Below are 24,580 nucleotides of genomic sequence, written 5' to 3' on the forward strand. Positions count from 1 at the left end.
GGGTAAGCGGCGCGAGTAGGTTGCGCAGTGTATGTCTTTGTTGAGTTATCGGTGACGTCATATGACGTATCGGACTGTGATTGGGCCAAGCATCCTTACCTCCCTCCCCGCTAGCTGTGATTGGTTTAATGTACTATGACATGCCCTGCCGCGGGAGGGATGAAGCCCCTTGACCTACCTAACATTTTTTTATATAATGGCTCTGAAGAAATCTTTGAAAAATCAAGATGGAACAGATTTAGAAACACTGTCTTGAGGCAAAGGGCACTGAAAGAGGAAGAAATTATAGAGGATATCAAGCAACAAGACTGAAAACATATGGATAAAAAAATAAATGGGCAGAGACTTCTGAAGATAACAAGAGACAATTGATTTAAGAGGAAACAGAGAAAGAGGAGGCAATGGTGGCCAAGGAGCAGATGGTGGAGGCAAAAGGGTGACTACTCGGTTTTCATAATGCAGGAAACTTACAGCTTATGCAAAATAAGTTATAAGTTATAGTAATCTTTGTTGAGGAATCTGCATGAAACTGAAATATTTACAACTATTAACATTTTCAAAATACAAACTCAATCTTACCTGTTTCTTTCTAGGAATTTTTTTCGTTTCTCTGCAGGATCTTCATTATCTGAAGAATGGCGGCGCCTTCGCTCTCCTTTCAAAATGTTACCATTACCACTTGTGCTGTCTTCCTCCCCCTCACCCTACTCAAACACAACAAAAACTAAATGTTTTGGTTTACATTATATACCAATACTGTACTGTACTTTATATTATACATCAGTTATCATGATTTTTTTTAGAACAAATTAAGATAAATCACCTACAAGCAAATATAATGATAGTCAATAAAAGGGTCACAATAAGGCCATAAACTGAGTATGTATGACCCTTAACTCCTTATCGCAATACATCAACTACTGAATATTACTGATTGTGCATCAAAAGCAACTGACCTCAGTACTACTGGTGCCACTGAAATTACGTGACCTGGTCATTTCAGCAATGCGGTCAGCTGTATTGGCTCGTGATATCTTACTACAGCCTGGCCGTGCTGCAGTACTGCTGGAGGCCAAGGCTTGTTTTAACTTCTGAAAAAAAAAACTTAGTTCAGAATTGTTGCTGTTTAAAACATGATGCCTCACACTGACACCTCTCCCATATGTGCCTTCACTAAATACAAGACTTTACACTCTTTCACACCAAGTACCTCAAGTCACTGTGTTGTTCCACCTTAAATCTGGTATCTTTGTCTCTGCCTAATTCAACTTTTCTTCTAAACTAACCTTTAACATCTCAGTAAGAAACACTGTATCCTATACAAGTCATCACTTCTCATGCATTAAATCATAATAGTTTTTTTTACAAAACTGCTGTGATTTTTCTTTGAACTTTACATGTTAATATAATATTTTGAACTCTTTTAACACCAAAATGACAGCCATCAACAGTGGATGTTAGCTACAGGAACAGTGGCCAACATTACTGGATGTTTCATGTTTCTTGCATTCCATTTTTGTGTATGTAGGGGATAAAGCTCACCAATCACACTTAAAATTAATTAAATTTTGTTGGGCAGGTAACACAAATCTTTTTGTAGAAAAATGGAGCACGTTCAAAAAGTTACTAAATGAGGTACAATAAGTTACACGACTTCACCCAGCAGGAGGGACACAGCCATACCTTAGGTCACCCACAACTCCCTACCAAATTTAATCTCTCTATCTTCAAAACTGTTGATATGCATAAGTAACACACAGACAGACAGAGAGAATGGATATTATATACTGTACAGTACACATAGTTCACAAGGAAATGCACAAGGGACAAGAATGGATGGAATAACACAAAAGTCCTTCTAAGGAATCCAAGTTCTTACCATCTTGGCAAGTGACTGATGTGGTGATCTACTTTCTACTGAGTGAGGTAGTGAACCAGCAATGGAGGAGACTGTGCCATTTGTGGTTCCACTTGAATTGGATGAAGAAACAACTGGAGTTGCAGGAATTTCAACTGGGATTGCTTGACCATTGGGTAATCTTAAACAAAACATTTAATAAGTTAATTAAAATATTAGTGAAATAAAAAATCAACTGACCACGAGCCTGTAGAAAGCAAATAAAATATGAAATTTATTCAAAATCTACAAGAGTGTATCAGATGAAACATCATATGTTATTGTGCTGAAAAGTACAGACATAACTAGGTTAAAAAATTAAGTGATATACAGTACAGTAAACCCTCGAAGATCCGGACTCGGGAAATCCGGACAAAAGATTTGGGGGTTCTGGGCTAAGAAGCCTCCTAGAAGCTTCCCTAAGAAACATTACCAAACCAGAGCAAAGAACATTTTAGGCCCGTGGGCGCTGCTTGACCCATCAGTTGCTTGGACACAGGTGCCCAAGGAGGTGGGAAACATAAAACAGAGTTGACAATTGTTGTTTGTGGTAATATTATTTAATTCACTCTAGTAATGATACAATGTTTCTTATTATGTTATCGTAGGTAAATGCTTGGTTTATATATGCTAATTTGTTTATCACTACATTAGTACTGTATTTTTGGTGTTTCTTTTATCATTTATTATTTGCAGGGAAATTCGGACAATCGGCTTTTCTGGACAGGTGGTCCCCCACTTTTAGTCCGGATCTTCAAGGGTTCATTATAATTAAATTTAATCAATGAAAAGATCTGGTATTCACTTAAGTCAAAGGTTCCCACTTACTGAAAACAATTCCTGTCACTTTTGACACTACTCTTGCACCATCTTACCCTACTCTCAATTTTGAGATTCCTAAATCCCTTGATGTGATCCACATTAAATTTTCCTTTCAAAATTAAAATATTCTGAGATATGTTAGTGTATCCATCTACTGTACTGTAAGTTAAGAGAGGAAGATAAAAATTTAAATTTTATATTACCGGAGAACAATATTTTGTGATTTAAGTTGAGTGGAGTACTTGTAAGGTATTGGTAACAGACCTGAGGAGCAGCTGAAGGACAGTGGCACTTGGAGATGGAGGGACACAGCTGGCGGCAGCACAGAGGGCTGGCTGCTGGGGGGAGGACTGTGCCAGCCCATTTATCTTCACACTCCCACCAGCCACATCCACTACACCAAGGGACTGGGTCACTGATGGCCTGCAAGACAATAATCCACCAAAACATTTCAAAGTTGTTAGTCTTTCTTTCCTAACATTTTGGACAACATAATCTACCATCAAAATTATGCAAGTTTCAGAGAACGATAAGTCAGTAAACTTGTTAAACTGTACATTATTATTCCGTATCAGAGCTCATGCTTAACCCTTAAGCCCTGGGTTAAGGTGCTGCTGGCAGTACCCCCCACCCCGCAGGGATAAATTGGAAAAAAAATCAAGTTTTCCAAAAATAATAATAATAAAAAAGGCGGGAAAATAGGCAAACGTTCTGGAACGTCACCTGGGGCCAAAGGGTTAATATTTTCTGTATACATAATCACAATATCTACATAAATTACACCTAAATCCCAGTACGCTGTATTTAGAGATTAGATGACAGATACAACTTACCCTGCAGTAATGACAGGTGTAGGTGTGGATATCACAGAGCTTGACTGTTGACTTGCTTCAGCGGCTGAAGAGACGTTGAGAGAGAGCCGTCTGGGTAATTGTTCAGTCTTGTCTAGGTCTCCCTCGACTTCTATGACTCTGGAAGACAAAGACACACAAAGGACCTACTTAGATTTCATCATTTAGGTCACCTGGTCTTTTTACCAGACATGGGTTATGACCCTCCCTCCACATGTAAGCTTCAGCTGAGTAAGATCCAAGCATACAAGAAAGTTCCAACACCTTGAGCCCAGGTCTGGTACCCTAGGGGGGGTGAAGTGTTAAGGATGAATAATCTGTTAACTATATTGCTCATAATGACTCCATGATGAGTTGTTTGCTATTTATAAATAAATTATCTTCTTTATGGATAATGATTTGATGTAATAATGCACAAAAAAAAAATTAATGGCAAGAAAGAACAACAATATTCAACATTCTGTACTGCCTCATATCCCCATCTTACACAAATAGAACCACTCATCTTTACAGTTTACTGCACTACAGTATTACCCCGCTTTACACTGTTTCACTTTCCACGATTTCTCACTTACGCGGTACCTTGCCAGAACCGGACTTTCACTTTCCGCGGTGCATCTACTCATATACGCGTGAAGTATATTTTTTTGTATTTAGCTCATAAAATTCATACAAATTACCCGGCCAGAATATAATTTACATTGCTGGAATTCTTACAATATGATGATCATTTTGAATATAAACATCATGGATTTGGCATTAAACATACAAATTTTAGATCTAATGTAATAATTTGGTTTACACAAAGCAAATATTTTATCGTTTGTGCAAAATATATGAAGTTTACATTCAAAATATTCCCTGACCTGCAAGGAATCCAGAAATGTCAATTATATTATCCTAACTTTAGTCTGAGGTATTATTTATTACTAAACATTAAAATCTAGTGTTTTCACCGAAACATTTCTCAGAGGTAGGAGCTAGTGAGCTGGGAGGGAATTTAAGTCCATTATTTGAATGGACATTAACCTGGCGACTGTATTTCTCTTAAATATTAATTGTGTGAGCATACCATCATAAAATTAAGATGTTATTTTTACTACAACATAGGTATTGTGTTGGAAAAAGTGGAGTTTGGGGGTCAGGCCAGTCTCTATTGGAATTAATCCCATATGTTCTGTTGTTCACTTTACGTGGTTTTCACTTTCTGCGGTACCCCATGGGTCCAATTGACCGAGTAACTGGGTACTACTGTATATTAAAATAATTGATTTAGAACAATTGACTGTGAATTTTTAAGTTGGCCACTCAGGGTACTACTTAAAATTAATCTAAATAATCTATACATTGTTGCAGCCATCTCTGATTTATGTCCACAGAGCAATATTTAAAATTCCACATAATCAACATAATTTCAATAATGCTCAAATTAGACATTTTGGCCTTGTGAAGAGAGAATAACTTAACAGAACACATGTTACAGCAGCTAGGGAGGAGTGAGTCTTCACCCACTCTAAATTTTGCCTACCTTGTAAAGTATATTGTATACAATAGGAAACAGCATCCCAGACTAATTGATTGATTGTGGTCATAACATCCCTGGCAACGCAACAGCTTAGGTCATATGCCATTGCATTATCCAAGACTGAAGAAAGAAAGTTTCTTACCTTGAAGAGGACTGCGGTGGAGTGCAGCCCGAGGTGGTAGTTTGTAAACGAGATGCAGAGATGCTAGACGTGGTGATGGTGGCAGTGGTCATGGCCGTGGTTGACGTGACAGACACATCATCTCGAGACGTGGAAGAAATAGTTTCATCAGAATCTACAGGTGGGAGTACTCGTGGTGTGTCAAGGCTTTCTCCTCCATTCCCTCCAAGAGCCTGGACGAGAAAAGTGAATATTTACCTAAAAGAAACAACGATACTGAAAAAATTAAACATGAATATTTACCTAAAAGAAACAACGATACTGAAAAAATTAAACAAACATTTGAAATAAAAAAATGAAATAGATGCATACAGGTATAGTTTACATGTATAAAACATTGATGTTTCTTAACACTCTCTAGCCTATTTCTACAATAATAAGGAGCAGCAAAAACTAGGGTCAAAGACAGACTCTCTCATCACTTGTTGTCATTTGTCCATTCTTACTGCTGTACTCTAAAGGATATGTTCCAGTATTAGACCTCCAGAAGCAGATTATCTGTTAGTTGACTCAACATAACATTACCCACCAGTTGTATCTTCATCCCTAAGAATACGCAACCCTTGAGGCTGAAGTATCTCACCATTCACACACACAGCTGTTTCCTGGATGCTTATTACCCTCACCTACTATGACCTTCACCGAACTCATCCATTTCCTTCTAGGTCTTCCCATATTTCTCTTACTATCTACATTTGTTAAGTTTTTCACTTCATATGCTCTCACAATTGCTACATCAGCTAAGTGCACCTTGGTTAGCTCTCTATCTCACAATTCTTACATTCCCACAACTCATTATTTCTGTATTCCAACACACTATCCACCCTGTGTACTGCTCTCAAGAAAATCATTCTCATCACTTCTATATTTAATTCTTGCATGTGTCCTTCATCCATGACTCACAGTCAGACAATAAAGTAAGTGTAATTATTCCTCTATAATTCCAAACTTTTGTCATTTTTTAATATATTTCTCTACTGCCTCACACATGTTCCATCCATGATCAGGTACACATCACTTTCATTCTCTTCATTCAAATTATCTTTTTCTCTGTCTCCTTGATTCACTCTTATTCGTTTTCTTTCACTCATATTGACTATAAACTTCCTATTATTACAAACTTTTCTTTCAATTTATTCACTGACACTTGCAACTTCTTTCTACATCACGTTACAAGAGCCAAATCATCTGTATAAAATAGCTCAATCAGTTCCTAATTTGTGTCTCTTATCCTACTGATTTTTAGGTTCCTGTTGTAATTATGTAAGACTGTATGATGTCTTAACCTTAGTGAGAGAGTGACGTGACCTGAGAAGTGTCTTTACCTCAGTGAGAGAGTAACGTGACCTGAGAAGTGTCTTAACCTCAGTGAGAGAGTGACGTGACCTGAGAAGTGTCTTAACCTCAGTGAGAGTGACGTGACCTGAGAAGTGTCTTAACCTCAGTGAGAGTGACGTGACCTGAGAAGTGTCTTTACCTCAGTGAGAGAGTAACGTGACCTGAGAAGTCTTAACCTCAGTGAGAGAGTGACGTGACCTGAGAAGTGTCTTAACCTCAGTGAGAGTGACGTGACCTGAGAAGTGTCTTAACCTCAGTGAGAGAGTGACGTGACCTGAGAAGTGTCTTTACCTCAGTGAGAGTGAGAAGTGTCTTTACCTCAGTGAGAAATGCGTGACCTGAGAAGTGTCTCCCTCAGTGAGAAGTGATGTGACCTGAGAAGTGTCTTAACCTCAGTGAGAGTGGCGTGACCTGAGAAGTGTCTTAACCTCAGTGAGAGTGGCGTGACCTGAGAAGTGTCTTAACCTCAGTGAGAGTGACCTGAGTGTCTTAACCTCAGTGAGGTGGCGTGACCTGAGTGTCTTAACCTTAGTGAGAGGACGTGACCTGAGAAGTGTCTTAACCTCAGTGAGAGAGCGTGACCTGAGAAGTGTCTTAACCTCCAGTGAGAGAGTGACGTGACCTGAGAAGTGTCTTTACCTCAGTGAGAGTGGCGTGACCTGAGAAGTGTCTTTACCTCAGTGAGAGAGTGAGACCTGAGAAGTGAGTGAGAACGTGACCTCAGTGAGAGAGTGATGTGACCTGAAGTGTCTTAACCTCAGTGAAGAGAGTGAGAGTGACGTGACCTGAGAAGTGTCTTAACCTCAGTGAGAGTGACGTGACCTGAGAAGTGTCTTAACCTCAGTGAGAGAGTGACGTGACCTGAGAAGTGTCTTTACCTCAGTGAGAGAGTAACGTGACCTGAGAAGTGTCTTAACCTCAGTGAGAGAGTGACGTGACCTGAGAAGTGTCTTAACCTCAGTGAGAGTGACGTGACCTGAGAAGTGTCTTAACCTCAGTGAGAGAGTGACGTGACCTGAGAAGTGTCTTAACCTCAGTGAGAGAGTGACGTGACCTGAGAAGTGTCTTAACCTCAGTGAGAGTGACGTGACCCGAGAAGTGTCTTAACCTCAGTGAGAGAGTGACGTGACCTGAGAAGTGTCTTAACCTCAGTGAGAGAGTGACATGACCTGAGAAGTGTCTTTACCTCAGTGAGAGAGTGATGTGACCTGAGAAGTGATGCTCTTCTAAACTGTTCATCAAAGGGGTTCAAGTTTATTTCCTGGAACAGTCCCACTTCCTCACATTGCCGTAAGAACCTTGTTGGAGTAGGTGTCTGGTCTGCAACACAGGAAAAAAAAACTTTAAGTGATTTTTTAAATCTGCAAAGACCTACAATTCTTATTCTCAGGATGAACATTAAAGACATGAAAGAGTTAAGAAGAATGCTTATCTTGGTGAAACCTACAACAGATATTGAAAGGGAATATAAACGACACCAAAGTAATAATCGTTTACAAAAGATGTATAATTTCAGTGAACAGTAATAAGCTTGACAGAGAAGAGCTGACGAGACTGAATGAATACAGATCTTCAGAGTTAATTATACAGAACACCTGCATAATTCGTGGATTTTTATTTCCCGGTCCACTATTATTCGCAGATGACACCCTGGATGTACCCAAGAATGTCTAAGGGTAGTTTTAAAGTTGCTGGCATTTTTGCAGCGGGGACAGAGCCATTCGTTCTAGACAGTAATTTCCTTTCCCTGTACAGTATAGTCTCGTTTTACGCGGTCAATTAAACCCATGGAGGTTCGCATATAACGCGAAACACGTAAACGAAATAACAGAACATATGGGATTAATTGAAATAGAGACTGGGCCGACCGCCAGACTACACTTTTTCCGACACAATACTGTACGTACGTTGTAGTAAAAATAACATCTTAATTTTATGATGGTATGCACACGCAATTAATACTTAAGAGAAATATCAATAATATTAGGTTTTTTAACACTTACGTTAGTAGAAGATATGGCTGGGCACACAGGGATGGGGGGGTTGGTTCCGAGGCAGAGGGCAGATTATTGGCCCTCAACTGTGTCTCTATCCACCACAGAGGCTAGCAGGGCCTCCGCGTCAAACCCCTCAAAGTCCATACCCTCACTATCACTGACTTGGGCTGGCTGTGGTGGGTGGCGGGTGAAGAACTCAGTAATGTTTTGCTGACTGGGCAAGCAAGGTTAAATAGACCAATCACAGTCCGAAACGTCATCTGACATCAGCGGTGACATAAGAGCGACCTCGCACGCAGCTTGTCCGCGCCACTTCCCGCGTAAATTCAGGAATGTACAGCGTAACTTTGAGGGATAGACCTACAACTAAAGAGCAGTACTGGCATGTGTGAAGCATCAGGGGTAGGCCAGATTTGGGACCATGTAGAGGAAGGGAAGCACCAAAGTAGACTACATTGATTACAGAAGTAAGAATGGTTAACTAACAAATTCAAGGAGACTGAGTGTTGTGTATAATTATGCTCTTGATTCTAACCATCTCCCATTAAGTGAGGTAAGGGCTAGAGGGAGCATAAAACTTTCCATCTTCTTACATCTCTCAAAAATATCCAGAAACATTTAAAATACAGTGGGGTATGCTATAACGAATCTTATTGGTTCTAGAACCTCGTTCGTTATAGGATTAATCCGTCCCAGGCCCCCAAATACAACCACTTAACACTGAAAATTTTCTGTGGAAAATGTAAAAAATACGGTACTTTATCTTACCTTAGTGTTGTTAGCATGCAGGATAGGAGGCAGAGGGGGAGGGGGGAAGGGGGAGGAGAGGTGGAAGGAGAGGAGTCATCCTTCCTAGCCCTCTTTGGTGACTGTCTTACAGGCACTTTGTCTGTAGGTTCTTTTGTTACTTTTTTAAAGAAGGAATCCAGGGTTGGCTGCTTCAACCTTGATTTCTTGACCTTCCAAAAGTAGTTCATAACATTGTCATTAAACACAATGATGGCCTTTTGCACAGAATCAACATCAGGATGATAATCCTCAGCAAGCTTGGACAGTTTGCTCCAGCAAAAGAACACATCCTTGAGATCTTTGGCTGGAATGATGCGGCTTTCCTCCTTGTCCTCATCCTCCCCTGACTCCTCAGAAGTTAAGCTCCACTTCAGTGTCTCATTTTCTTCTTTGTGAAGCTCAAGCAGCTCCTCAGTGGACAGCTCCTTACTGTGCTCTTCCACCAACTCCTCAACATCATCATCATCCACTTCCAGGCCCATGGAATTATCCAGAGAGACAATTTCATGTACAACAGCCTCTTCCTCTAACTCTTCAAAGCCTTCAAAGTCTCTTTGAAGCACACATTCAGGCCACAATGGCCTCCAAGCAGCACAGACACACCTCACAGTAACCTCTTTCCAGGCTGAGGTAATTAAAAACACAGCATCTGCTATATTGAAGTGACTCTTCCAAAATTCCTTCAAACTAGCATCACTGGAAGAAGTGGACGCAAAACATTTTCTAAACAGTGCCTTTGTGTACAGCTTCTTAAAGTTAGAGAGGTGTTGTGTTGGGTGGCAAGAAGTGCACAGTGATGAAATTGAACTCCTCTGGCAATTCAACCATCAAATTAGGAGGGTGGGCTGGTGCATTGTCCATCACCAACAAAGCTTTCAGTGGAAGATTATTCTCCCTGAGGTATTCCCGAACACTGGGTCCAAACACCTCAATCACCCACTCAGAGAAAAGACTCCTGGTCACCCAAGCCTTTGGGTTTGACCGCCACATAACACCAAGGCGGGTCTTCCTAATGTTTTTGAAAGCTCTGGGGTTTTGTGCATGGTACACAAGGAGTGGCTTTATCTTGCAGTCACCAGAAGCATTAGCACAAAGAAGGAGGGTAAGCTGGTCTTTCATTGGCTTATGGCCAGGGACAGAAGTTTCCTCCTTGGTAATGTATGTACGGCGTGGCATTTTTTTCCAAAAAAGTCCAGTTTCATCACAGTTGAATACCTGCTGAGAAACAAAGCCTCCCTCTTTAATAATATTCAAAAAAATGTCATGGTGTTCCTTAGCTGCTTCCTTATCTGCCCTAGCAGCATCACCAATTCACCATGTCTCACAACACTATGTAATTTATCTCTCCTTCTGAAACCAGTAAACCACCCCTTGGTACCCCTAAATGCTGGCACATCACTATCACTTCCACTGGGAGTCTTGGCTTTAAGATCCTCAAACAATTGTCTGGCCTTCTCACAAATTATAGCTTCACTAATGCTATCACCTGCCATTTATTTCTCCTTTATCCACACTAAGAGTAAATTTTCCGTCTCCTCAATTACATTACACCTTGCTTTGCTAAGTCTAGAGATTCGCTTAGCCACTTGCACAGTTTTCAACTCCTCTTTATTCTTCAAAATCGTACATATAGTCGATTTAGCCATCCCATACTCATCACTAAGTTTCACAATGCTTGTTCCATTCTCGCGTTTCTTTATGATTTCTTTCTTAGTTTCAAGAGTTATGAGCTTTCTCACTCGCTTTGGACGATTCATTGTTACAATTGTACACTTGTATAACAAAATATTTATACAAATAACTCGTATTTCCACATCAAAAGACGAAATTTCAACAATAACAGTGGTGCACTGGCTACACAATGAGACAAAGATGGCGCCTGACGCTCTTGTTGTGGGTCGCGGTACAACAATATTCATTTGCCAGACGAAATAGTCCCGTATTCATCCGCGTTCGTTGTAGGAGTTGCGTTCGTTATAGCATTCTCAATTTTATAGGTAAAACCGTTCGTTATAGGAATATTCGTAGTAGGATCCGTTCGTTATAGCATACCCCACTGTATAAAGAAACATAAAAATTATTACACTGTATAACTGTACAGTACTTATGTTATTTAACTTCCAAAAGTGTTCCTTACCAATTATGTATCCATGATGTTTGACTAGAGATGATGTGTGATGATCTCCGTTGACTGTAAGTTGCATCTCATGACGTCTACGATGCACTGTCAGATGATCCTCATTAGTGAAGCTCTATGAGAAATACCAAAATTGTACCAAAAATTTATTCACTGTGGTTATTATAACTTGTAAGCTTAAGGGTATTAGCATCAGCAGCCTAAATGTTTTATTTTTAACAGAAGCAACAAATAAATAGTTAAAGAATTTACTTCCAAATAAGATACAGTAATACTGTATTGTACACTAATACCATAGTGTTAGAAAAATGGTTTTGTGTTTGAAGATCCCTAACTTAGACCATCAAGGCAAAAAAGACTTTACCACACAAACACAAGTGATCTTGGTGAGAGTCCAGGGATGATAACTTCACACCATTATTCATAATATTGTCTTTTACAACTATGGGTTTGTTAGTTAAAGAGCCATGGTGACATACCTCAAGAAACATAAACAGTACTGTACTTACAAACTGTAGTTTCTTTAATCTGTAGAGGTTTTTTTAGCCAGTATAACGAATTCAAATAAAAAAAATTATGATGCAAACAAATGTTAACAGTCTTATGTCACTTCCTTATAATCTGCCTCTCACTGTGGTTCAACTGGTCAAACATTTTCTCATAAAGATTTTCTATATTTGCTTAAAAACTCCACTGATCCTCCCATGATATTTCTTGTAGGCTCTGGTAACACAAGGAAAAGCCTCAGGCCCCAGTAGAGTAGTTGCTGTCAGTCACCAGGCTCTCTGATTACATTAATACTGTACTTTTCACCAGGGTTATTTTGTATATTCTACCATACATTCAAATGGTATTTTTGTCAGATAGTCTACCAAATCATTCAATATTTTCGATTAAGTTCTATATTATACTAAAAAAAAATTCCTTGTGCTAGCAATAAAATAAGAAAATTCATAATAATATTCTTACCATGCCACAGCCAGGCTGGGGACACCCAAAAGGTTTATCAACCTCTCCCATGGCTGAATCTGGACTAATGCCCAATTAAGGTTTTCCTTCAAGATATTTGATAGTAGTAGTGTGCAGGACTTGGACCACTTATGTTGGGAGCCTGCCTGGCCCAACTGGATCTTAAAAAATTGTCAATAGCCTGCCAGCGTGATGCCTTTTACGGCTCTGAAAAAAAAAAGACATTAAAATTCTTAATAAGAAACATTAAAATACATACATACATATATAAAGTACAGTGCAGTAAAAAAAAAAGTGTCGATAACCCTGTCGAGCGTAACAATATGAAACACAGTGTGAAAACGGTAAACGGGAACCTAACCCATTTGCATATCAAGGGATACTTGTATACATTAGCTACAGTATACAGCTCCTCCCCGACTTACGACGGGGTAAGGGACCCAAATCCAGGTCATAAGTCGAAAATGCTTAAATAATACATAGACAATCTAAAATGAGGGTCTCTTTTTCTTCTCAGCACCACAGAACTCTCACTTTTAAGCTTGCCAGTCACTTTAAAAAGTGAATAACAAACAAAAATGTTCTCTGTGTACTGACGTTGGGACTCGAAAATACGTAATTTGACAAAATTTTGGTACGACCGAGGCAGGTCGTAAGTGCGGGCGGTCGTAAGTCGAGTAGGTCGTAAGTCGGGGAGGAGCTGTACTCGTATATACAGTAGAGGGCATCTACAGTACAAGGAGTAGTACACTGTACTGTACTCATAAATTGAAACCTTAAAAAGCATGAATATGTATGAGTGTTTTATGGACACCCTACAAACAAGTGTAATGTACAGTAAGTAAAGATCTCTTCCCTGTACTGTTGTGTTCAGTATTTTCTCAATTTTTAGTGTTGTAGTTGATGGAACTTTGAGTTTCCTACTGCAAAGATGAAGTGTACCAATGCCTAGTCATTAGGTAAGGCTAGGTTAGGTTGGGTAGGGTGAGGTTAAGTTAAGCAGTGGGACATTACAAATAGGGTACCCAACACTCAAGATGGTAAGACATTTGGGCCATGGGCCACGACCCCGGATGTTTGGGGCCATGAACTATATGTAGGGAGGGCATTTGGGCCATGGGATTTTATTACACCTAATGATGAAGATTTACACCATACTGTGTAATAGAAGAGTTATGTAAATTGTAAAAAAGAAAAGAAAAAAAGGCAGACAGCTGTAAACAAACCGGTAAATTATAATCCACCTTAATACCTCCGGGAACCTTGAGTTCATCACATCACCAAGAAACATGTCAATATGGATGTTTTTGTTCACATATTTTAACTCTGGTTTTCCCAAGTCAACAAAGGTGGTAGGATGACCATTACATTTAAAAAAATAGTGAATTTCTTTTGATTACTTTGTCCCATGGCCCAAACATTACAGTTAGAAATTAAATATTCTAGTTTGATTCAATACTGTATTTAAATATATTCTGAATAAATTATTCGGGAACGGCCATCTCTCGATTTAGACGATAGTTATGTCCTGGAGATTAGCCGTGTAAATAAAAAATGTGTAAATCAAACTTAAATATCCCATAAAAAATAAAGGCAATGACAGGGATTAGGGGAACGCTCCTTAAAAAGTGTAATTTGTTTATCTACGTACATTCTTTCCTTCAATATGTTTTATTTACAATAATAGAAGGGAAACTAATAAAACACTAGTAAGAAAATAGATTTTAAATAAAAATTTGTGCAAGTATTTATGTTGAACAATGGCCGGGACGGTGTGCGGGAACTAGGGGTGTGGAGGAGAGATGGAGGGGGGAGGGAGTCACCTGACAGAGCTGGTGATGGGGAAGAGAAGTGGGAGCTTTCCAGATGCCAGACGTTGATTGCCGAGGGTCAGGTGCCGTTAGGTTTTCCTTTCTCGTCAAGTAGGAAAGCAATGAGGTACTGAACTACTCTACCTGGCGCTCGTTTCAAAACCGAGCTATTTTAATAAACTTTGTGTTATTTTAAAAATAGGCATTAATTTAACACTAAAATACATGCAGTGTTATTTAAAAACAGTGCAAATTAAATCCATGAAAATCGAGAGATGACTCTATTGTCTGAGAACACTGCTACCACCAGAAGGACTCGAAAATGTGTAATTTGACAAAATTTTGGTACGACTGGGGCGGTCGTAGGCCCGGATGGTCGTAAGTCGGGGAGGAGCTGTACTCGGGTTCATACAAAGAAGTGTTAGTTACAAGACTAGCAAGGTCATCCTAAAACTATATCTTGCGCTTGTCAGACCTCACTTGGATTACGCTGTTCAATTCTGGTCACCGTATTACAGAATGGATATAGAATCCTCGGAAAGAATTCAGAGGAGAATGACAAGACTAATTCCGGGCATTAGGAACCTTGAGTATAGAGACAGGTTAAAGCATCTTAATTTGCACTCCCTCGAGACGTAGAGTGAGGGGTGACATGATAGACGTGTATAAATGGAAGTCAGGGCTAAACAAAGGGGACATTACAAAGGTACTCAAACTATCCAACCAGGAGCGAACTTATAACAATGGTTTTAAATTAGACAAATTTAGATTTAAGCGCGAAATAGGTAAACATTGGTTTGGAAATATAGTAATGCACGACTGGAACAAGTTACCAAACATCATCATTAACTCGAATACGCTGGATAGCTTAAAACGAATCCAGGAAAAAAAATCACAAGAAAAAAGTCACAGATAAAAAGGCACGGAAAAAGCCTAATCTAACCGAAGCTAACCTAACCTAACCTAACTTAACCTAACCTACGTGCAATGCCATCATATATATATTGTGTTGTCAACGTGTACAAGTTATGTGACTTTTTCTCCTGTGGACTTTATTTCAGTCCAGCCTTCAAACATAGGCTGGATGGATATACGAGCAATAGGGGTTGGGTGTAAACGGGACTGCCCAGTATGGGCCAATAGGCCTGCTGCAGTTTCCTCCATTCTTATGTTCTTAATTACCATACATAACTGTTTAAAAACACTCCCAATAATTACCAAACTGCTGACGGTCACAAGTCGTATATTAGCCGGAGAAAATAACACACAGTATATACATACATTGTTAGGTTAGGTAGAGGTAGGTTGAGTTAGGTGAAGGATCACTTTATAATTTTTAGGTAATAACTCTTAGTAGTTTATAACCGGTAATAGACATTCTGAGAATATATGACGGCATGGGAATTATCCTTAATACCCACCTCGTATAGTTGCTCTAAAGTTAACTAGTTTACTATGACGCATGTGTAAATCAAACACAAGGTACTATGCATCATATAACACACATTACATCTACAGAAACACTGGTGGAAGGTTTACACTGGCCATATTACACCTCGAGTCAACTTGTTATGCAATACCTGTCCCATGTCGCCCTTCCTTCACTTACTATCCAACTTAACACTGTTAAACTTTCCTAAACAACTTTTTTTCAGATACTCAAGACATGTTCACAAACAGAAAGCTTTCAACAGTACAACAACAGTGATAATTTCTTGATTATTTATCTTACCATCGCGGAAAACAATATATTCTCGAGTACAAACACCATCCACTCTTGAACTCGTATGACGTAGGCGGAGCTTTGTTTACCTACACCACCGAGCTAAAGCTAACGATAAGGTGCCGAGATCTTTACGACAACATAACCATAACCCCTGAAGATGTGAATTACACGAAAGCGCTTGGGAACTTCGTGTTTTCCTCTTTCCTTGTGGTTATCAGCATATATATATATATATATATATATATATATATATATATATATATATATATATATATATATATATATATATATATAAATAATAATAATTAACGGTTTATTGAAAATTCTGCAGCCCGAAGGCTGAAAATATACATTGGACATAAATGACTTATTACATACATTGGTGGTTTAACAAAAGCCTTCATTAGAGAAAGGTAAAGGAACATACAGTGAACATACAGATTAATGTAGGTGTTGAACAGCAAACTCGTAGTGTAGTAACTCCCTCCCAGATGGTGTTAGGAGGAACTCACGTGCAGTAGTTCCCTCAGATGGTGTTATGAGGGACCTGGCGTGGTGTAGTAATTCCCTCGCAGATGGTGTTATGAGGGGCCTCACGTGGTGTAGTAATTCCCTCACAGATGGTGTTATGAGGGGCCTGACGTGGTGTAGTAATTCCCTCACAGATGGTGTTATGAGGGACCTCACGTGGTGTAGTAATTCCCTCACAGATGGTGTGATGAGGGACTTGACGTGGTGTAGTAATTCCCTCACAGATGGTGTTATGAAGGACATGTGGTGTAGTAATTCCCTCACAGATGGTGTTATGAAGGACATGTGGTGTAGTAATTCCCTCACAGATGGTGTTATATGAGTGAGGTTTGGTCCCAGGCCTTCCTATCGTAGACGGATTAACACATCGCTGGTTGTTGTTGGGTCTCACGGGCCGTTATCACTGGGTACCTGGGACCTCACTGTGTGAAGGTTATCTTGGGTACGACTGTTACTGTTGAGTTGTTCTCACTGACTTAAGCACTGTTCACCACTGTTCACCTCGGTTTAACACTGGTTCCGTTCCTTTCCTAAATGAAATTGTAACTTCTGGCGAGAACTTGTTGATATTCCGGTGGGGAGGAGGGTTCAGGGGAGGGGGTTGGTATGGGCCAACTTAACAGTTGATATGGCTGCTCCGAGAGGAGCGCCAGGTACGTCTTGACCCTTCGGTGGTCAAGGATGTGTGTGTGTGTGTGTGTCCAGATGACCAGAATCTAACAAAATTAAATCAAAACACTGCCACAGCTGACAGTGATGTTTCATCCATCTTCACCCACAAGAAGCCTCCGGAGATACAAAATAGGAATCTCACCTGAGGTTTTAGGTTTGACATCATAGCGGAAGCGTCTGGCGTTATGTCACCCCGTCTGGTCCCCGAGACATGCTAGGGACTGTCAGTTGGTTGAACATGTTCAAAGGAAGGCCACCAGACTGATGCCTGCACTTCGGCACCTCAGCTACCCTGAGAGATTGGAGAGCCTGAACTTGCCAAACTTATACTATAGACGGGCAAGGGGGGACCTAATTGAGGAGTATAAGTATCTCAAGGGGCATTACTCAGTCGAGTGTCCTTGCTTGGAGCTGGCGGTGGGGTCCACTACACGCTCGCTCCACAAGGGGTCACAGCTCAAGATTGAAGAAGCCGCAAGTCCAGAAAAATGTAAGGGCAAACGCTTTCGGAGTGAAGAGAGTCTGAATCTGATACTTTTTTGGGGACCTGTGGGTATGTTTATACAGTATAATAAAAGGCGTTTTTAGTCAGTCTGTGCACCCAAAATAGTATTATGTAAACTTTGAACCTCACAACATATCCATATCGTAAGATACGTATATGTTGGGGGTGATAAATTTTCCCTAACAAACCTGAATTTTCATTTAAATTCAAAGTTTCAAGTTAGCATTACACATGCTTTGCCACCCCCCTCCCCCCTCACATAAACACGAACCAAAACAGTATCGTGCCATATTTGAGCCCCTGATAAGACCCCTCAACCTCGGGCCAAAACTTACGAGGATTACAATACTAACTGTGATGGCACGATGAAGAGGTAAGGAGCGTTGCAACACAGGATATGAGCAGTGTGTGCATCGTCACGGTCAACACCCGTCTGCCAGAAGCTGCTCCTTTACTTTTTTTTACACCCCTTCATTAGTCCCTTTCTTATTTCTTATAATACTTTGTCGTTAAAATCTAGAACAGTCTTATTTTCACCCTTAAGATTGCATGTCTATTTCATTACATCTTTACTCCCTCTTGTGTGCCCTTGTTCTTTCATCTGTTGCAACCTCCCTTTCTTCTTGTCTGCTTGATGCCTCATTTCTCTACCACCATTAAATGTGTCGTTTTTACATACATTTATATTCATATCGTGTTCCTTGAATCTGCATTAGTCTCTCCTTCAGCCTTTTCCAGTGAGTGCTATTTTCCCGCCTCCCTGCCGAGCCACGTATACTAGACCTGGTGTGTAGGAAGGTGGGCGTGTACGTGGTGAGGCTGTGGCCGTGCACCACCCTAACACCAACCAGCGTTTGTGACTCCGCCCACATTAACATCCCAACTCACTTTTTTATTGTTCGTACCCTTGTTTTTCGCTGTCAGCTTCTCTCTCTTTATTCAGTACTTATTTCATAGTGATATTATATCTGAAAGCCAGCTGGTTCAAAAGTATGGGGACTATTTTGTTTACGTGTCGCGAAAGGATTAAAACACTTGCGAGCATTCATCTTCTAGGGGAGTATATATTTCACGGGGGTAGTTTTATCACTTGTCCCAACACTATCACTTCCCTCCAGACAAATAAACTCTACTTGGATGGTGTTTCACTTACAGAACAAATAATAAACAAGGTAGTGTAGCTTTCTTGAACGTTTTTATTTTTTTGCGTGCGCAAAGGAAAAATTATGTGTAAAACAATCACAGTAACTATTTAGAGAATATTTAGCATTTACACACAGAGCGCACCTGATAACTATAAATTTCTCCCCCTTTCCAGTAATAATTTCATCATTCGCCAAATTATACGTTTCAGTTTTAAACGATCACGAATGATTGTGCATAACATGTGTATGTCAGCTTCTGGGGAACATTCGGGGTTGGCTGTTAGTCTTGCAGAGTGGGTGTGCATATGCCTTCCTTCTTACAGGCGCACATGTGCCTTCCTTCTTACAGGCGCACATGTGCCTTCCTTCTTACAGGCGCACATGTGCCTTCCTTCTTACAGGTGTATATATACCTCGGCTCTCACTGACCATCACCACGATCTCATCTGCAAACTTGGTGTGAAGCTTCTGCACCATCCTCGACACCGGCTCCTACTACCACCCGAGATCCCTCGTCCGCGAATTACTATTCACCACCACAACCGCATTCAACCCACACGAGTACGTATTGATCGCTATAAGAACAGCCCAGTCCCAACCATTGTAAAAATTATCAACAACTCGTAATCAACCAGTGTATTCATTCACTCCCAGTCAATATTACCCTTTTGAACTGTCACTGTTGAAATGCCGTGTAGTATAACATCCTCCCCACCTAGTTATTATATATCATATTTGTAAGTGTATATTTTCAGCCTTTTGGCTGCCATGCTCATTCAATAAACCGTTAATTATTATTATTAGTAGTAGTAGTATTTATACCTTGCTCCATACAGGTGTACATATGCTTTGCTTCTTGCAGATGTACATATGCCCCTTTTCTTACAAGTGTAAATATGCCCCTCTTCTTTCAGGGAGAAAGCATGGCACATAGAAACTACAAGTATAAAAAGATAAATATAAATTTAAATATAAATATTTAACACATTCCGTAACATATGAAAGAAACAGAGGAGAATGTGTTCCAGTGTATACTGTGAGGAGGCGCCACTGTCACAACAACAAGGTAAGCTAATGCACCTAAACCTCATGATGTCACTATTGATACATATTGCTTCTATTTAAAAAATACAGCTCAGAGAATAATAAAATCTCAAACCAGTGAATTACCGATTGGTTTCTTATGTTATTTTTGTTTTTTGCGGAAATATTATAAACAGCGACCAAACAAATACCAGCAAACAGAACAATGGGTGAGATTTCCTTACCAGCAAACAAGATACTGTTATAAGAGGGAAAAAATGCAGTGAAAACAAATAAAAGTTATGTTGCATTATATAAGATGAGCAAGTGGAGAAATAAACAAGAAAAACACCAAAATGGTGAGAACAAAACACAAATACAACACCAATAAAACATAAATAAAACACAAATAAAACATAAATAACACATCAATAAAATACAAGTAAAACACCAACAAACCCAAATAATACCCAAACAAAACACAAAACACGAATAAAACACCAACTAAAACTAAAATAAAGCACCCAAAACCCAAACAAAAACATACATAAAACACCAACAAGCTTAATGTACAGTACAATACTATTACAGGACGACACATAATTGAGTGACCAATGGAAAAAGAGGCTACGTGTGGATATCAGTAGGTAAAATGCCACACACACACACACACACGAATAGATGAAATATAAATGTTTTTTAGTCATATTTTCAATGAAGATTTACTAATCATATATTTGTACATATGTGTCAGGTGACTTGTGTGTGTGTAGCTCTACTTACATTTACTTAACTACAGAGGAGATGACCACTCATACCCCTCCCTCTTACCACTCTGTCCACCACTAAACAAACTTATATTTCTTGAAGATTTAAGAAGATATAAAATCTGTCCTTAAAACAACGATTTAATTTAAGGAATAATAAACCTAAGACATTGAAACTATAACCATAAAGTTTTAGGCTCGTTAAACACAGATTGGTGGAGAAAACCAAAAATAGACAAGATAAGGGATAACACATATAATGGTCTGAAATTACTATACATGCAGCAGGAACCATGCGAAGGAAGAGTTAGGGAGAAGTGGAGGTAAGGGGGGTAGACAGCGGAGGTGGAAGTCTTGGGCGTTTGGTTGGTGGAGCCAAGAACAGCCACAGCAGCCTCACGCCCTTGACTATCTTTAGCGCCACACCGATTCTCCCAGAGACGCAAATGTGGACGACGACGCTCATCTGACGCTCCAATAGTTTATGGCGGGAATATACAAGTAATGTTGTTTATATCCCGCTTCACCTTGCTGCCCCACGAGGGATGTTGGTGGTGACATGTGTGGTGTAGGTAGTGACTGTGTGGTGTGGGTGGTGACTGTGTGGTGTGGTGGCGTGGGTGGTGACTGTTTGGTGTGGGTGGTGACATGTGTGGTGTGGTGCCGTGGGTGGTGACTGTGTGGGTGTGTGGTGGCGTGGGTGGTGACTGTGGTGGGTGGTGACTGTGGGTGGTGGCGTGGGTGGTGACTGTGTGGTGTGGTGGCGTGGGTGGTCTGTGTGGTGTGGGTGGTGACTGTGTGGTGGCGTGGGTGGTGACGTGTGGTGTGGTGGGTGTGTGGTGTGGTGTGGTGTGTGGTGTGGTGTGGTGGTGAGTGGTAGGTGGTGACTGTGTGGTGTGGTGTGGTGTGCGTGGGTGGTGACTGTGTGGTGGGTGGTGACGTGTGGTGTGGTGGTGACTGTGGTGTGGGTGGTGACTGTGTGGTGGTGAGTGGTGACTGTGTGGTGGCGTGGGTGGTGACTGTGTGGTGTGGTGGTGACTGTGGTGTGGGTGGTGACTGTTTGGTGTGAGCGGTGACTGTGTGGTGGCGTGGGTGGTGACTGTGTGGTGTGGTGGTGACTGTTTGGTGTGGGTGGTGACTGTGTGTGGTGTGTGTGGGTGGTGACTGTGTGGTGGGTGTGTGTGTGGTGTGGTGGTGTGTGGGTGGTGACTGTGTGTGTGTGTGGTGGTGTGGGTGACTGTTTGGTGTGGTGTGTGACTGTGTGGTGGTGGGTGACTGTGTGTGGTGTGGTGGTGACTGTGGTGTGGGTGGTGACTGGTGGTGTGGGTGGTGACTGTTTGGTGTGTGTGTGGTGGTGGACTGTTTGGCGGGTGGTGACTGTGTGTGGTGTGGGTGGTGACTGTGGTGGTGTGGTGGGTGGTGACTGTGTGTGTGGGTGACTGTGTGGTGTGGGTGGTGATTGTGGGTGGTGACTGTGGTGGTGTGGGTGGTGACTGTGTGGTGTATGGTGTGGGTGGTGACTGTGGTGGTGTGGGTGGTGACTGTGGTGGGTGGTGACTGTGTGTGGTGATTGTGTGTGGTGGTGGTGGTGGTGACTGTGGTGGTGGGTGGTGACTGTAGTGTGGGTGGTGATTGTGTGGTGTGGGTGGTGACTGTGGTGGTGGGTGGTGTGGTGTGGTGATTGTGTGGTGACTGTGGTGGTGTGGGTGGTGACTGTAGTGGTGTGGGTGGTGACTGTGGTGGTGTGGGCGGTGAGAGGTGAGGAGGACGAGGGAGGAGGTGAGGAGGAGAAGCAAGGTGTTAGTTGGGGTGGGGTGTGACCTCTTCAACAAGCATCGTACTATGAACCCTTTAACAGAACGAGTATTCATAACCTACATAAATTTGGTCAATCTATTGGATCTTCAAACTAAGAGAAAAAAAAAATAAGGTAAACCAGAAAATTTTCATGAAACATAACTACGCCAGATGACACTGAGCGGGAGGGAACAAGTCGCCACTTACTGTTGTGCCCCGCCCATGGTTGCAGAACTTTAAAACATATTTTCAGCACATTCTCGCAGAGCTAACATGCCAATTAAAATTCTTATCTAGATCATAACTAAGGTTACTCTCACTACATGACAGCAACACAAGAGTTGGCCAGAATGTAAACTCCTTCTCGTCCTGGCCATTAATGAAGCACCTACAACTTCAAGAGGCACAAACTCCTCATCTAAGCCTCTGTTTTTATTGATATTTTGTTTTACATGTCAAGAAACCAAGACTGGACAATGTTATAGGGTGTCGTTTTTCATCTTTACCAATACACCAAGGAACCAGATTCTAAAAGATGAGAAATAAAAAAAATGTAAACCCTTTTGACAAACACATTACGGTCCACTATTTTCAAAGACTTTTCAGGAACACAGGTAATCCCGACACTGATCACGTGTTCAACACACTTAAAATTCTTTCGTTCTCGTTCACGTCTCTCCATCACAACGAGGATATCCCTTCCACACCTCACAAACCACTTTTCTCGTCATATGTCAGACACTAATTTTCAGCGCACCGGAAATTATTACAAGCGAGGCAGACGTCAGTTCACTGTGGTTGATGAGTTTTAAGATGCACAAGTATGGAAGAAAACTCCTTAGTGACTGAGAACCTTGGTCAATGGTTCTTACTTATTATTTGGGAATGAATGATAAGCGCACACGTTTCACTACCCCTAGTACCATAAAACACCTTGTTTCGGGCCTTTACGATTGAACAGGTCACAAACAGGGATGATTATTCTATTACCTCACTGTATATCACTTCAACAACACATGCTGGTGGATACAGGGGTGTTAAGTCGCGTGTTACCTCGTCTAGAGATCACCGCTGCACTGGCTGAACTAGGCTGATCAAGAGTTGCCTAAACTGCTTCACTCACCGAGTAGACCATCGTAATTCCCAATAAGCATCGTTCACTTCTAATTATCTAACATGAACTCGGTCTACATTGTATGTCCTTTACCTCGTTTACTTTTATTCTCACTAAAATACTAATATTTTTTATTATATGCTTAATATTTTGTTAGTTTATATCTAGTATAAGAGTTATACTGTCCAGGAACATGTTGTTCATTCTGAAGAGAAACTCAGTTAAACAGAATGAATAAAAACTTATTTCGCTGTTGCTTAATGTAACTAACAGTGAATTATTTCTTTAAATTACTTATTCCGATCCAACAAACCCGATAAAACAGAGTAAACAGTGAAATTCTTTAGTAATGAATAAAGTTTAGCTGTACAAACGGCTCTAGCAGCCCTGGCAACAGATAATATAAACGAAAATGAAGATCGAAATATCTGGGATGTGACTTGCCAAGTAGCACTATGGCTTGAAACAACACAGTCGGGACATGAGTTTTTTCCCCGCACCCTTATATAAGTAGCTTTATGGAGGAGTCACAACAGGATGTGCATCTGTATCATTAACTCCAATAAACCTCCAAGGAAAGTAATCACCAAGACAACTATTCCTGTGTAAGAAACACAAAGTAACATATTTATATAGTTCGTCTTTATTTACCCAAAGAAAACAAATATATTTCCTTCATTGCTCATAGTCTTACCATTTGAAGTATTAATTATTCTGATTAGTTTAAATTAAAGACATGATTTAGGTAGATGTGTAGATTTACAAGAAATTTAGCTACCACAAAAGACTTGTTTCAGAGTCGAAATACAATAACAACGACAAAATCGGGAAAGAAAAAATCCAACGTGTCACCCCTCAGCTGTTGCCTGCATGTATTAATTTCAAGGATATAAACAAAATTAAGCTAAAGTACAGTGCAGGTATGCTTGATTTTAGCAGAAACGAAGCACTGGGTTACGTTTAACTTGAATATTCATCGCTCA

At 40.5% G+C, this 24,580-nt stretch overlaps 1 protein-coding gene across 7 annotated transcripts in view; it reads right to left on the reverse strand.

Annotated features, from left to right (window-relative positions):
* Positions 1 to 23,564, reverse strand: part of LOC121863060 (cyclic AMP-dependent transcription factor ATF-7-like) — a 36,412-nt gene extending 12,848 nt beyond the window's left edge. For 4 of the 7 annotated variants that reach the window (XR_006088314.1, XM_042361542.1, XM_042361540.1 and 1 more), the window contains exons 1-10: positions 16,050 to 16,151; positions 12,507 to 12,713; positions 11,538 to 11,652; positions 7,801 to 7,934; positions 5,238 to 5,449; positions 3,553 to 3,690; positions 2,984 to 3,142; positions 1,880 to 2,039; positions 957 to 1,091; positions 580 to 704 (exon numbers count right to left, since the gene is read on the reverse strand). Coding sequence is in view for 6 of the 7 variants with exons in the window: in XM_042361542.1 (XP_042217476.1) it covers positions 580 to 704; positions 957 to 1,091; positions 1,880 to 2,039; positions 2,984 to 3,142; positions 3,553 to 3,690; positions 5,238 to 5,449; positions 7,801 to 7,934; positions 11,538 to 11,652; positions 12,507 to 12,557 (1,229 nt within the window). In the remaining variant the exon portion in view is untranslated. Of the gene's footprint in view, positions 1 to 579; positions 705 to 956; positions 1,092 to 1,879; positions 2,040 to 2,983; positions 3,143 to 3,552; positions 3,691 to 5,237; positions 5,450 to 7,800; positions 7,935 to 11,537; positions 11,653 to 12,506; positions 12,714 to 16,049; positions 16,152 to 23,473 lie in introns of those variants that run through there. The other 3 variants (XM_042361538.1, XM_042361539.1, XM_042361537.1) reach the window with 3 other exon arrangements.
* Between the last annotated feature and the right edge of the window lie 1,016 nt (positions 23,565 to 24,580).

This window comes from Homarus americanus, unplaced genomic scaffold (genome assembly GCF_018991925.1).
Source record: "Homarus americanus isolate GMGI-L3 unplaced genomic scaffold, GMGI_Hamer_2.0 scaffold54679, whole genome shotgun sequence".
Lineage (NCBI taxonomy): Eukaryota > Metazoa > Arthropoda > Malacostraca > Decapoda > Nephropidae > Homarus > Homarus americanus.